Source organism: Neodiprion virginianus, chromosome 5 (assembly GCF_021901495.1).
Source record: "Neodiprion virginianus isolate iyNeoVirg1 chromosome 5, iyNeoVirg1.1, whole genome shotgun sequence".
Lineage (NCBI taxonomy): Eukaryota > Metazoa > Arthropoda > Insecta > Hymenoptera > Diprionidae > Neodiprion > Neodiprion virginianus.
This window is the reverse complement of record NC_060881.1, coordinates 30,901,270-30,915,204: the sequence shown is the minus strand read 5'-3', so window position 1 is coordinate 30,915,204 and position 13,935 is coordinate 30,901,270. Positions and strand designations below refer to the sequence as shown.

Sequence of the window (13,935 nt, the reverse complement as noted above, 5' to 3'; positions counted from 1 at the left end):
GGCTGGGCGTAGTCCCAATACGCTGCGATCAACGCATCAAAAGTTAGAGCCTAAAAACGAGAACCTGTGTTTTCGGCATTTTTCAGCAGGTGGTTATTTCTTCGTAATTTCTCTCCTGTTGATCCCACGCTCTTTTCGCTGCGTTTTCTGAGTTCCTGGGGATCCAATCAGTCAGGAAAGGGTCATACAAATCGAACCTGAGACCAAAAATTTTTTGGTCGAAAAATGAAAGAAAAGTAAGGCTAACCCCTTTGCATTTTTGGCGAAAATTTTCGCGATTTTGAAAAGTGCTGGAATAAATTCTTTCATGCACTATTCCGACGTACTTTTGCGAGAGAAATCGGCTGGGCGTAGTCCCAATACGCTGCGATCAACGCATCAAAAGTTAGAGCCTAAAAACGAGAACCTGTGTTTTCGGCATTTTTCAGCAGGTGGTTATTTCTTCGTAATTTCTCTCCTGTTGATCCCACGCTCTTTTCGCTGCGTTTTCTGAGTTCCTGGGGATCCAATCAGTCAGGAGAGGGTCATACAAATCGAACCTGAGACCAAAAATTTTTTGGTCGAAAAATGAAAGAAAAGTAAGGCTAACCCCTTTGCATTTTTGGCGAAAATTTTCGCGATTTTGAAAAGTGCTGGAATAAATTCTTTCATGCACTATTCCGACGTACTTTTGCGAGAGAAATCGGCTGGGCGTAGTCCCAATACACTGAGATCAACGCATCAAAAGTTAGAGCCTAAAAACGAGAACCTGTGTTTTCGGCATTTTCCAGCAGGTGGTTATTTCTTCGTAATTTCTCTCCTGTTGATCCCACGCTCTTTTCGCTGCGTTTTCTGAGTTCCTGGGGATCCAATCAGTCAGGAAAGGGTCATACAAATCGAACCTGAGACCAAAAACTTTTTGGTCGAAAAATGAAAGAAAAGTAAGGCCCTTTGCATTTTTGGCGAAAATTTTCGCGATTTTGAAAAGTGCTGGAATAAATTCTTTCATGCACTATTCCGACGTACTTTTGCGGGAGAAATCGATTGGGCGCAGTCCCAATACGCTGCGATCAACGAATCAAAAGTTACAGCCTAAAAACGAGAACCTGTGTTTTCGACATTTTCCAGCAGGTGGTTTTTTCTTCGTAATTTCTCTCCTGTTGATCCCACGCTCTTTTCGCTGCGTTTTCTGAGTTCCTGGGGATCCAATCAGTCAGGAAAGGGTCATACAAATCGAACCTGAGACCAAAAACTTTTTGGTCGAAAAATGAAAGAAAAGTAAGGCTAACCCCTTTGCATTTTTGGCGAAAATTTTCGCGATTTTGAAAAGTGCTGTAATAAATTCTTGCATGCACTATTCCGACGTACTTTTGCGAGAGAAATCGATTGGGCGCAGTCCCAATACGCTGCGATCAACGAATCAAAAGTTACAGCCTAAAAACGAGAACCTGTGTTTTCGGCATTTTCCAGCAGGTGGTTATTTCTTCGTAATTTCTCTCCTGTTGATCCCACGCTCTTTTCGCTGCGTTTTCTGAGTTCCTGGGGATCCAATCAGTCAGGAAAGGGTCATACAAATCGAACCTGAGACCAAAAATTTTTTGGTCGAAAAATGAAAGAAAAGTAAGGCTAACCCCTTTGCATTTTTGGCGAAAATTTTCGCGATTTTGAAAAGTGCTGGAATAAATTCTTTCATGCACTATTCCGACGTACTTTTGCGAGAGAAATCGGCTGGGCGTAGTCCCAATACGCTGCGATCAACGCATCAAAAGTTAGAGCCTAAAAACGAGAACCTGTGTTTTCGGCATTTTTCAGCAGGTGGTTATTTCTTCGTAATTTCTCTCCTGTTGATCCCACGCTCTTTTCGCTGCGTTTTCTGAGTTCCTGGGGATCCAATCAGTCAGGAGAGGGTCATACAAATCGAACCTGAGACCAAAAATTTTTTGGTCGAAAAATGAAAGAAAAGTAAGGCTAACCCCTTTGCATTTTTGGCGAAAATTTTCGCGATTTTGAAAAGTGCTGGAATAAATTCTTTCATGCACTATTCCGACGTACTTTTGCGAGAGAAATCGGCTGGGCGTAGTCCCAATACACTGAGATCAACGCATCAAAAGTTAGAGCCTAAAAACGAGAACCTGTGTTTTCGGCATTTTCCAGCAGGTGGTTATTTCTTCGTAATTTCTCTCCTGTTGATCCCACGCTCTTTTCGCTGCGTTTTCTGAGTTCCTGGGGATCCAATCAGTCAGGAAAGGGTCATACAAATCGAACCTGAGACCAAAAACTTTTTGGTCGAAAAATGAAAGAAAAGTAAGGCTAACCCCTTTGCATTTTTGGCGAAAATTTTCGCGATTTTGAAAAGTGCTGGAATAAATTCTTTCATGCACTATTCCGACGTACTTTTGCGAGAGAAATCGGCTGGGCGTAGTCCCAATACACTGAGATCAACGCATCAAAAGTTAGAGCCTAAAAACGAGAACCTGTGTTTTCGGCATTTTCCAGCAGGTGGTTATTTCTTCGTAATTTCTCTCCTGTTGATCCCACGCTCTTTTCGCTGCGTTTTCTGAGTTCCTGGGGATCCAATCAGTCAGGAAAGGGTCATACAAATCGAACCTGAGACCAAAAACTTTTTGGTCGAAAAATGAAAGAAAAGTAAGGCCCTTTGCATTTTTGGCGAAAATTTTCGCGATTTTGAAAAGTGCTGGAATAAATTCTTTCATGCACTATTCCGACGTACTTTTGCGAGAGAAATCGGCTGGGCGTAGTCCCAATACACTGAGATCAACGCATCAAAAGTTAGAGCCTAAAAACGAGAACCTGTGTTTTCGACATTTTCCAGCAGGTGGTTTTTTCTTCGTAATTTCTCTCCTGTTGATCCCACGCTCTTTTCGCTGCGTTTTCTGAGTTCCTGGGGATCCAATCAGTCAGGAAAGGGTCATACAAATCGAATCTCAGACTAAAAAGTTCCCTAGCTCCGAAAATCTTATAATGTTCGGGCCAACTCCTTCCAAAAATGGCTTAAGAGCTATGGCCAAAATACATGAGACATGCACGCAGCTCTCGAAATGGCGGGGAAGAAAAATCACAAATCGATAGGTATAAAATTTCAGCTGTTTATTTAATATGCCTTATTTCCAGTGCAAGTGTTTAGGTATCAGTGTATTGTACCCTCACCAAGTTGCTAAATAGTATCGAAGTGAAAGATGAAAGGTATTATAAGATTATTTGAAATTAAAAATTATTCGAAATCAATATTAAAAATCTTTTATAATCTATGAGTAGAAGAGTGAAAATTTTAATTTATTTATAAATATATCCACACATGAGCCGTCATTAGGTTCAAAATTCATTCATTCATCCATTCCACAATTCATTCATTCCAGGTGTATATGGTTTAAAACAGTGTATATGGTTAAAACTGGTGGATATGCTTGAGATTATAAATAATTGTCAATAACCGTCTTTCGTCAAGGCACTATATTTGTTTATTGCACTTTTATTATTTCTCGTTCTATATCGTCTCTTTTTAAATTTGGGCTTGGGTTTTGGAGTGTTTAATTTTTAATTTAATAGGTATGTCCTCGTAGTTCAGATTTACTTTATTATTTTTAATTGGTCGATTTTGGATCGATTACGAGTTCTTTTCAGAGAGGAAAACCTCCGCACCTCCTTCCTCCTGGAGAGACGTAAACCAAGCCACCTAATTTTCTCCTTAAATTTGCGACCAGGTGCCACACTCCTTGGGTCTAACCTAATCCGATCGTGCCGTGTACAGTGGGCGGTTATATTTGAATCATTACAGTATTGCAGAAAAATTATCAAACATTGCATAAGAAGTCTAAGCAATTATGTAACGGGAAAGAAGTGCAGAATTACGTTACGTTAAGAAGAATATGAAAAATGTTACATGGGATAGCTGTTAGTGTAGTTTGTCAAGATCAGCCCATGAAATCAGCGCTCGCCGATCGTACCAAGTAATTATTGTAGTTTGTAAGTATAGTTTAACTCACGGTCTACGTACAGGTGCCATGCACCTATGCAGGATACGATATGTATGATATTGTATCGTTACAAGTTTTTGTAACCTGAAAGAAAGTAAATAATCACTACATTTCTCCACATTTTCTTCGAGTTTTCTTAGCAATTGGGCCCTACGAAGCTCGGAATATATTTTTTGCAATCCGTCGGGGTAATTAGTCTAGGCAAGGTCATTTAATTCGATTCCAAGCCGAGGAAGTTTTCACCCTGCCATAATTTCGGAACGCACCTTTAGACATACATTGGTTAAGTTCCACGTTCCGCTCCATTTCGTCTCGGCGGAACGAAACTTGTCCAGTCCTCCATTTACTTGGGTTTCCCTTCGTAGGGAACACGGTATAAGAATAAGTTGGGAACTATTCCGATTTGTCACTTGGGTAGATTACTGAAATTTCCTAATTCTGCTAATTCAGCGATGTCCCCTCACTTCAGTCTTCACCCGGAACTACAGAAGTTGGTAGACGATTTTACTTCCGTTCGCATGGTAAGTATTTAGGTTTTCAGAGAAATCAACCCTCGGGCAAATTTTCTCGTTCCTGTTTTCATTTCATAAGTGCGAATCTTGTTTCCGAGGTTATCTTAACAACTTCGTCTCTCTTCCAGACCTTTATGAATGAACAGATGGAAAATCTTTGGTTAAAGAATTTATAAACAACTTGCATTATTAAACCATTCGCGTTAAAAAAGGTAATTTATTAATTGCAATGAATATTTGCATCATCTCTATCGCATTTTATTAACACTCAGAGGACTGCTGACCTTGTAAAAGTATTTACGGATCAAGAGCTGCAGCTTCAGACATTGCAGACTAAGCTAAAAAATGCCAATAAGGATATATCTGCCATGAAGCAAATCAAAAATGAAAACGACCGCCTTACCAGATCTTATGAGCAGCTGAAGTGTGACTATGACGTGCTTTATTCATCGAATGAAAAACATAGGGACGAATTACGTAAAGAGAATCGGAAACAAAGTGAGTATTCTTGTCATTAAGAATCAGAAATATGAATGCATTCTGAGTAGCATAAACGCACTCAGTTTCATTTAATAGACTCAAATGATTGTTTCTTTTGGTGCTTTACAATAGTATAAAACCTCATTATTCTTCAATATCTTCTAAACATGATATTACAAGATTAATATTGATACAACTGATCGCTAAAATGGTACTAAACTCAAAACTCTGATATAATATTAATTGTGACAGTTCAAGATTTAGAGGTAGAGTTGAGAGCAGCAAGAGCAAAGATATCAGAACAGAGTGAGTTGCACCAGAAGAGCATTACGCAGATAGTTGTTGACTATGAGACTAAACTGCGAGATGCCAATGAGAAGGTTCACTTGTTTTTATTTTCTGCACTTAAAAATGAAATTAATCGATTGACTACAAATAGTGTACTGCATACTGGTATATTTATTGCCACTTCTGTTTTCACAGATTCGTCATCTGACCCAAAGCAGACATGAGACTGCAGAAGTCAGAATTACTGAGGATAATCCGTTCCTATTCCCGAAGAGTCTGACAACCCCACGTAACGTCAATAAAAAGTGTGACCAGTGTCTCATATTGATGATTATTATAATCATAAAAATTGTTCTGACATTAAAATTCAGCTCAGTATATGATTTGAGTGTGATACACACTCAGAGACCTGGAATTATTGTGCAGATTTAAAGAACCAAAATTATTCTCAGGTGGCCAGAGCTGGCGGTGGAGATAAAGTCACAGGGAAGTGCAACAAGAGGTCGTGGAAGGGGAAAAGGAAAAGGTACTGGGTCAAAAAGGAAACTCTTCGTTTCTAACAACGACATACCGATGGATATCTGATCCATCTTATACCTTATCATTACAGCTTTCAAGCGATCAGATTATTCATTTATTTAATATGGAAAACACCTGTTTAATGATCAAAAATTATATATTAAAATCAAATAACAGTCAACAGGGTGGAGTCATTCAAATGTGTGATAACATAGCAATACATCCTTATGTATAAATTAATAGAATTAATGGAAAATCATTTAATTCAAATCTAGAAATTCACTACCGCGTAAAAGTTATATCTTCTTGAGTTAAATGTGCACTGAAAATCGTCTGCAGTGATTGTGGCTTCATACACGTCTAACTCAATTAATAAAATACCCATAGCAAAACAACGCATTCCTATTCTCCAGCTGTCTCGTCGTAAGTCACGAGAGTATAACTTACATTCTCTTTAAATACAGACATACTAAATGGTCATTTCTTCATTTTGCGATGCAGCGAGTTCCAGCTTCTGGCGTAGTCGATCCTGAGGTGTCCGTAGGTGTTCAATCCCAGCTGTTTCGCCTGTTTCACGCTTGTAGCGTCTTTTGCCATTGTGATTTCCGGCTGCAGGGGTCCATGAAACGGACATGGACACTCTTCCCTGAAAAATACCAGCGTCTCGTTTGACAGAAGATATATTTATCATCTCGTTCGCGTGACAGATAATTCTCATGTCTTCTCTCAAACATGCAGTTCGGTGTGCTCCGATTTTCGCGCTACTTTCACATTCAAAATTTAAGTCATAAAAGAACAGCCACTTACATATAGTGCGCCATATCTTTGATCAGTCTATTCCGGCGTCTTGGGAGAACATTTGGCACGTTGTGTGGTTCAACTGCGGTTTCAGAATATTCGATATCTGCAAATGAATCGAGCATATAACTAACTTTGCTATAGGTATGAAAACACTACGTGCTGTGTTTATGACGTCTTTTTTTTTTCTTCGAAGATTTTTATGCCTTAGAATTTGTCCTCGAGAAATGGGAATAAAAGAGTGAAATAAAGTTAGCGTCGTGCAAAAAGATGAACAGTTACGTGTAAATCGCTTCAATTTAATCGTCCAATTTAAAAAATCGAAGGTCGCGTGCCAAAACCTGCCTGATTTGTTTCAAGGATATCCTTTTGCTATTCATTTGCCCCTGTAGTTTATTGCCGCACTAATTATGCGAAATAGTCTATTCAGTTTAGTTTCACGCTACGTCACAACTCCATATCTGAAAACAGTGGATTTACTGCTTATTTAAGTGTGTCAAGAGTCAAGCCCAATGTTTTCAGAATGATATTGAGATTTTCTTATTACCCGACAACCCTTGCGAAGTGTGCGACTAACAATAAACCGAATATACAAATTAGCTATTCTAATCGCTAACATATCGATTTAAAAACTTTGAAAGAAAGCAAAATTAAACAACGTATTAATATAACTATACAGCCTCACAAACGTTGTTGCATGTTCTTAAAATGTGGCAGACTAAATCATAATAATAATAGTAATTTAATTGTACGTACAATTTATAAAATTTTCTTCGGTCGAGTTAAATTTTTACGTAGATAAGATGGAATATGGAATGCTCAGATGTACGCAAAGTATTTTGTTTCAAAGTCATAGAAAATCGAAAGTTGTGACGAAGGAACAGGTTGACGTCCGCGTATGTCGAAGGCGTTGCAAAAGTCATATACACTATAATGTCTGGTTTAAGAGTATAATTTTGAGCGAGCGGAAACTAAGCACACCTTACAAGTTCTGGCGACCTTTTAGCGTTCACGATCAGAATTACTCAATTTCTCAGCATATTAAGTATGTGTATTGACCTTTAAGCATATCTACAAAATTCTGTGATCGTCTTCACGCATTTTATATCATACTATAAATATACGCGCGGGACGTATAAGCTAGCCTCCTCTACGCATGTATTGGTAGCTACAATACATTGTTGTAAATGATTTGCTAAAAATGTTCACGTTCAAGGTGCGAAAAACTGAAAAATATGTGTTAGAAATTTATTTTATACTAGCCGATCCATCCCAGCTTCGCAAGGATAGACAAATCTAAGTTAAATGTACGCTTAATCCCGTACGAGTTTATCCGCTTCAAGCTTGTACAAAAGATGGCTTTGTATCTCCGAAACGTAAAGTTATCTATCAAATCACACTAATGTTATATTTCACGTTATTCAACCATGTGATCAGAGCACGCCGATATAGCAGTGAAGCGGTGCTTTTTCTTCCGACTTAATTTACTATTATTGAGAATTCAAACTAAAAACTTATTTTCATCAAAATGAATTATAGCCTATGGCACTCAGGGATAGTTTAGCTTTTTTGTTGGTGATGAATTTTTAAAATCGGTTCAGTAGTCCCAGAGGTTACCCGCTACACACAAACAAACAAACAAACTTTACCTCTTTATAATATCAGTATAGATGACTCGAGCATGTTTTACGCTTTTTTCCATGCGTGTTTTCCATACACAAAGTACCCGTTTCTATGAAAGTGAGGCTGTAGAGTGCGCCTGCGAATGCGCATGCGCGGAGTACTGAAAAGACCACTTCTAAGTCCTAGGAGTTAAAAACGGTATTTTCTGTACTTCGCGCATGCGCTGTCGTGAACAAATCTGTCACTACGCGACCCTAACCTCAATTTCGTGCTCTGTGAAAATACGCATAAAATACTCTTGTTATATAAAAAATAGTTTACAACAAGGAGGCAACGTTCTTGGCTCACCCACGACTCACATTGCAAACTTACGCTCGGCCCGAAAAGACCGAGTTTGCCTTCTTGTCACACAATATACTATTTTTCCCCAAAATTTTTACTTTATTATCTTACTGAGAGGAAAACTTGAAAACCCAATAAACCTGAAGAGCTAGTAATAGTAATAGAGAAAATGAGTATAGGTTTTAAAATAGCGAAAGTAGGAGAATTTTATAGGTGTTCTAAACCGTTTTAAAATTCTGTTTTAAAGAGAACTTTTATGGATCAATATATCACCACCTTACACCATATCACCAACTGCATAAACATGATCTTGATGCAAAACTACGTTTCCTTTATTCTCGCAATCTATTTACTATTCTGCAGACAATCCCGATCGAAGCTTTCGAATCGTTGCAATAACCACATAGCGAAAGTGACGATGACTCGTTTATCAATAATACCTTCACGTCTCAGCAACTCGGCCTACGTGAGAATAGATCATTTGGTAAATGCGTGTCTATAATGAATTATAAACATGCGTACAAGCAGTTAAGAATCTTTTATATACCAGCGTTTAGCTCTCGCGGAATTGTAGATCGCTAACAGAATACATAAAGCAGAGATAAACGATCTTACGAATTAGGTGATTAGGAAAAAACTAATAAACCACCTCCTCTACTTCACCCGGATGTCATCTGCCGTACATGCCTAATACAGTATAATAAACCTTACAGATATACTCATTCACGCAGGAATTCGACCTTGTGAAATTGACATCTAAAATACCTCATGTTTTCCGAACCGGATTAGCCTCGGGTCAATACTAAAAGAAACGCCATTAGACGATAAGAAATAAGAACGACTTACACTCAAACCAGAGGAATTTTCCTATACGAACAAAAGTGGCGCAGCGTATTACAGGTGCAGCTAATTGTCACGATCATTGCATCGCGAGGTTGCGACGAAATTTTACAATATTGTCCAAGGCTCGAGGTGGTTGGACCATTTCAACACGTGAATGCAGATCCTTTCGCGGTTTCGTTCGAAAGTTGTTTTTCATCCGAGAATGGAATTTACTCGCCGGCTGCAGCATGATGATTTTCGCCGAAATTGCTTTTCGTTAATTCCCCTTAAGCATTACCCGTCAAATGGAGTAGCAAAAACGCAGTGCAATCTATATAATGACACTGCTTAAGTTATTCGAAAGTGTTCCAGAGCACGACCGTCCGAGTAGTGACTCTTTTTTTGTTTTTTTTTACATCCTTCGGTTCATTTATAATACTCATTATGCGCTCGCGCTAGCGTGCAAACTGTCCCCAGCTATTTATCTCTATTATAGGCTTTTTAGAGCAATGTTCAATCCGACTTTCCAAGATAAAAATGAGTAAAAATTGATGAAAGGAAGGTAGAATATTTCTACGCCGTAAGTTGTAAATAGGTTTTTTCTACATGGATAAGTAAAAGAACTGAAACACTTTTAGCGATTTCTATACAAAGAAGAAACATCACATTCTTATATATACTAATGCTTATAAAAAATTACACATCATTAAAACACTTCTATAAAGTCCGTCGACGTTGCCGGTGAATATATAATTATAATATTAATCTAATCTAAGATAACATTAATTTCGATCGAGTAAATTGGAAATAAATTCGGATTCCACTTTCATTGAAATTCGTTGTGAATTAATACCGTGTATACGTGAATCCATAAAAGCGCTCCGACGTACCCAATAAATAATACCTAATGTATAATTTATTCACACGAATTTTCCCATCGCGGGGCTGCAATCGTCGTCTCTGAAATTGCCGAGAAACTAACTTCCTGTCACGTCTATTAGCGCAGCGTTGCAGCCGCCTGACCATGACCTAGCCATTAGGACCGGAAAGCTAGTGGCATAAACGCGTTAGTAGAAATCTCTCTAATCTCACGTTAGAATTACACGGGCTCGTATATGATTGACGACAAGTGGTTAATTTTACAGATGGGTTTCTCCTCCAGGCACTACTAAATAAAAAAACCAACTCAACTGCGGGCAATACTAACGTATAAGTAGGCCGGAGAAAATTCCACGTCTTACAAAGCGTCACTCGGCTATCATATCGCGGGTTATTTGGTCGCGTGACAAGCTTAAGATTCTTAACTGAAACGAATGGCGCCAGGATACAGTCCGTCAGTAATCAGTATCTCATTACCGGCCACCGTCTAATTAATCAAGTTGCTCGGTAATTTAATATTTTCTCAGCGAGATCCCGTGGCTCTATGTATTGTGAACACGATGCATGGTGTACGCTCATTTAGATGATGAAATCTATGCGCTGTTTGTCAAATGCGTCTACTTGAACAGATTATACGTGGCCAATATTTCAGAACGATTCGAATTCCCAGATCTTTACCTAATTTTTCAACTCGCAGGGAGTGTGTTTAACAATCCATCGATCGTTTCGCTCGGATGGATCAGTGACAGCGTTTCCATTTTTTCATTCGGATCACGTTCTCAAAAGCATTTTACCCATGGTACTAGAGAAATTTGAAAAATTTCTACAAGCTGTTAGAAATGATCGGTTTAGTGTATAGAATATTGTAAGAGTTTTCCGTATTTTATGTCCAATCATTCGCAACAGTTAAAATTTTCCTACGACAGAAGTGAAGTGTGCTTCAAATCTCCACTTATACATGACATGAACGTTATTTCTCTGCAATTCTTTTGATGTATTTCATTTTGCCAATTATGGCAACTACCTGCGCAGTGATTTTTTTTTCTCTCACTATAACATAGATTTTACCCCTATTTTATAACGTGTACTTATACTGGCACTATTGCACCTGAATTTTATGTCCCAACACCGTGTTCAAGTGTTATATTATTGCAAGTAAAGAAAAATTTTCTCACGAATCGCAGTGCAGTCACTGGTCTGTACAACAGTAGCGCAGGTGATTGCACAAGACTTACCCGCAGTTACCGTGAGTCTTTTGCTCATTGTCAGTAAGTCAAGGAATGAATGATACATATATGTATAAGTATACACATGAAACGAATAATAAGTTGAATGGAAGAAGATAAATACGAAACGGCGAGAAGGAACATGAGAATATTGAAATAAGCATCAGTCGATTGCAAGACCAATGTGTAATAAAAGCCGTTTCTGGATACACTTCTTAAGCTCCATTCGGTTTCAGAGCTGATTATATCAATTTACTCAGCACTTGTTACAGACTCCTTGAATGAGTTTGAACCAGGTTTAAAACTCGACTTCGAGGACGTTACGTGGAGGTAAGTAAATACTAACCGGAAAGCGGGACGTAGACCGGATTCGACGTGACGTACCGGGCATCTTCTTCGTAAGTGGCTTGTTGCATGGGGTACGAAAGCGGCTGATTGACCTGATGGGATAATCCGAGATTATAGAGCTCGTCCACGGGGCTGGAAGAATCGTAGCCTGAAGTTTCCCCCGTCACTGTCGTCATGGGGTACCTGTTGGACATTTTTTTCTATACATACGTGATCCGAAATGTCGAAAAAACACATTGATTTTTAAGCTATCCAAAAATTTATGTCGTAAAATGAATTACGTATTCGAGAAGATCGGACTTCTTTTTAAACTAATAACACGTGAGGTGAAATTTTTTTAAAATTTTTCTTCAACGACGCTAGGATATACAACAAGAATTCGAAGAAGTGATAAAACTCATCAATGTATTTCTCGTAAAAGTTATACCTAATGGTTTAAAAATTGAAAGATTTTCATAACTTAGTAATACATTCAAATTACAACCATATCGATATTTTTTTACCGTGGAACTTTTTAAATGGGATAATTTTTTTTATATCTGTCTCACATTATGCCTAGCTCGCTTCACAATTCTGTATAGGGCAAATGATTTTTATGTAATCAATTATACCGTGTATATCATGGTCCTCATTGATTACCTCGCGCCATTTACTCGCGATCGTACATGGACAAATATAACTTTCTCAATTTACATAATATTTAATTATTCACTTTACGGATTGTCAAACCGCCGCGCGGTAATTATGCGCGCTTACGCTATTCTAATTGCGGTTACAGGAAATACTACTTTTTGTATAAAAACACTTTTACTCAGTTAAAAAATAACCACATTCACGGTAGTAAAATCTTCTTTATAGAAATTTCACAAGATATTTTCGATTATACGAAAGAAATTTTGTTTTTAGTACCAAATTTTCGTATCATTCTACTGTTAAAATAAAACTTAATTTACGTAATCCGTGTACAAAAATCGTCTACAGTAATCAGATTTTCTGGCAGATATTTCATTCGTTCATTTTTAGTTCATGTTTTAGCTTTGGAAATCGAGAGTTTTGAATATCGTGATTATACCCAAATATTCATACTAATGACATGTTTTCTACTCCATCGATTTCGAAAGCTGCTAGTTAAAACACAGTCGTAACGGTCAAACGGAGATGAAGAGTTTTAAAAATTTATGCAAATTCAAATCATTCCGAAAATGGCAACAGTTCACAGCACCCCGATTTCCATCGCCCTTATTATAATTTTCTAATTGAAACTTATTAAATTTCACTAGCTCACCAGTAATATGTGTCACTGCCAGACTCGTTGACCTGCCTTGTCAAATTAACCTTCTGTATTCCCTCCGCATCGCCTGACCGGGGTAAAACTACCTCGATTTGCCGACGTCTGAGATACGCGTAGTTCTCTAGATCCCAGGGATCGATGTATCGCCGCCTGCCGCCAGAAGTCGAAGAACTTGGCTCAGATCCGTCCGCCGAAGACCTCTGAGAGTCCTCAGAGTTAAAGTATATCGACGAGGCGGCAGGCATTGTAATTTTATTCCCCAACTTTGCGGTTTCGAGATATCCTGATGCGCGATAACTTTCACCTTCTTCACAAATTTGTTTATCTTGAAAGAAAACAAAAAAAAAAGTAACTAGCGATCGGATGCTAATTTATTTAGTGGTTTAATTTTCTCTTGGTTTTTGTTAAAATTGGATAAATTATTACAGTCACAGTATTGATGTACCAGAAATATGCAAAGAATTTTATAATTTTAAGAACACACACGCGCCACTTTCAACACAAGAATCGGTGAAAAGATTCAATTGATCGATGTTATACTGTTTTCGTTCTACATTAACGTCCGCTAATTTCAAGTTGTTCATTAATATCGGATTTGGGAACACAATTCGGATGGTATTCAGAGCGGCCCGGAGAGTTTGGTAGTTTCCCGCGAATTGTTGACGTTCGATGAATTTGAAAGAAGAGGAGCTGAGCGCGATCCGCTCATCGCGTGATTGCTTTCCCTTCTGAGACTTCACAGAGCCGGCGACGGCAGGAGCTTCTCTGCGGCCAAGAAGCCGCTCTCTACGAATCGGCGGCTCGAGTGAAAACGAACAACACCGCGTGTAGTT

The 13,935-nt window shown here is 38.4% G+C and overlaps 2 protein-coding genes across 2 annotated transcripts; one reads left to right on the top strand and one right to left on the bottom strand.

Moving 5' to 3' along the window:
• Positions 1–4,366: 4,366 nt before the first annotated feature.
• Positions 4,367–5,839, top strand: LOC124305448 (uncharacterized). Its single transcript, XM_046764912.1, has 5 exons — positions 4,367–4,495; positions 4,759–4,984; positions 5,219–5,346; positions 5,450–5,559; positions 5,707–5,839. Exons 1-5 carry the CDS (start codon positions 4,427–4,429, stop codon positions 5,837–5,839), a joined length of 666 nt encoding a protein of 221 aa, XP_046620868.1. The 5' UTR covers positions 4,367–4,426.
• Positions 5,840–5,942: 103 nt separating this feature from the next.
• On the bottom strand, positions 5,943–13,887 carry LOC124305447 (uncharacterized). The gene is made up of 4 exons (XM_046764911.1): positions 13,097–13,887; positions 11,810–11,994; positions 6,581–6,677; positions 5,943–6,419 (listed from the first exon to the last, which is right to left on the bottom strand). The coding sequence occupies exons 1-4, from the start codon at positions 13,345–13,347 to the stop codon at positions 6,251–6,253; spliced, it is 702 nt and encodes a 233-aa protein (XP_046620867.1). The 5' UTR covers positions 13,348–13,887; the 3' UTR covers positions 5,943–6,250.
• Positions 13,888–13,935: the final 48 nt, after the last annotated feature.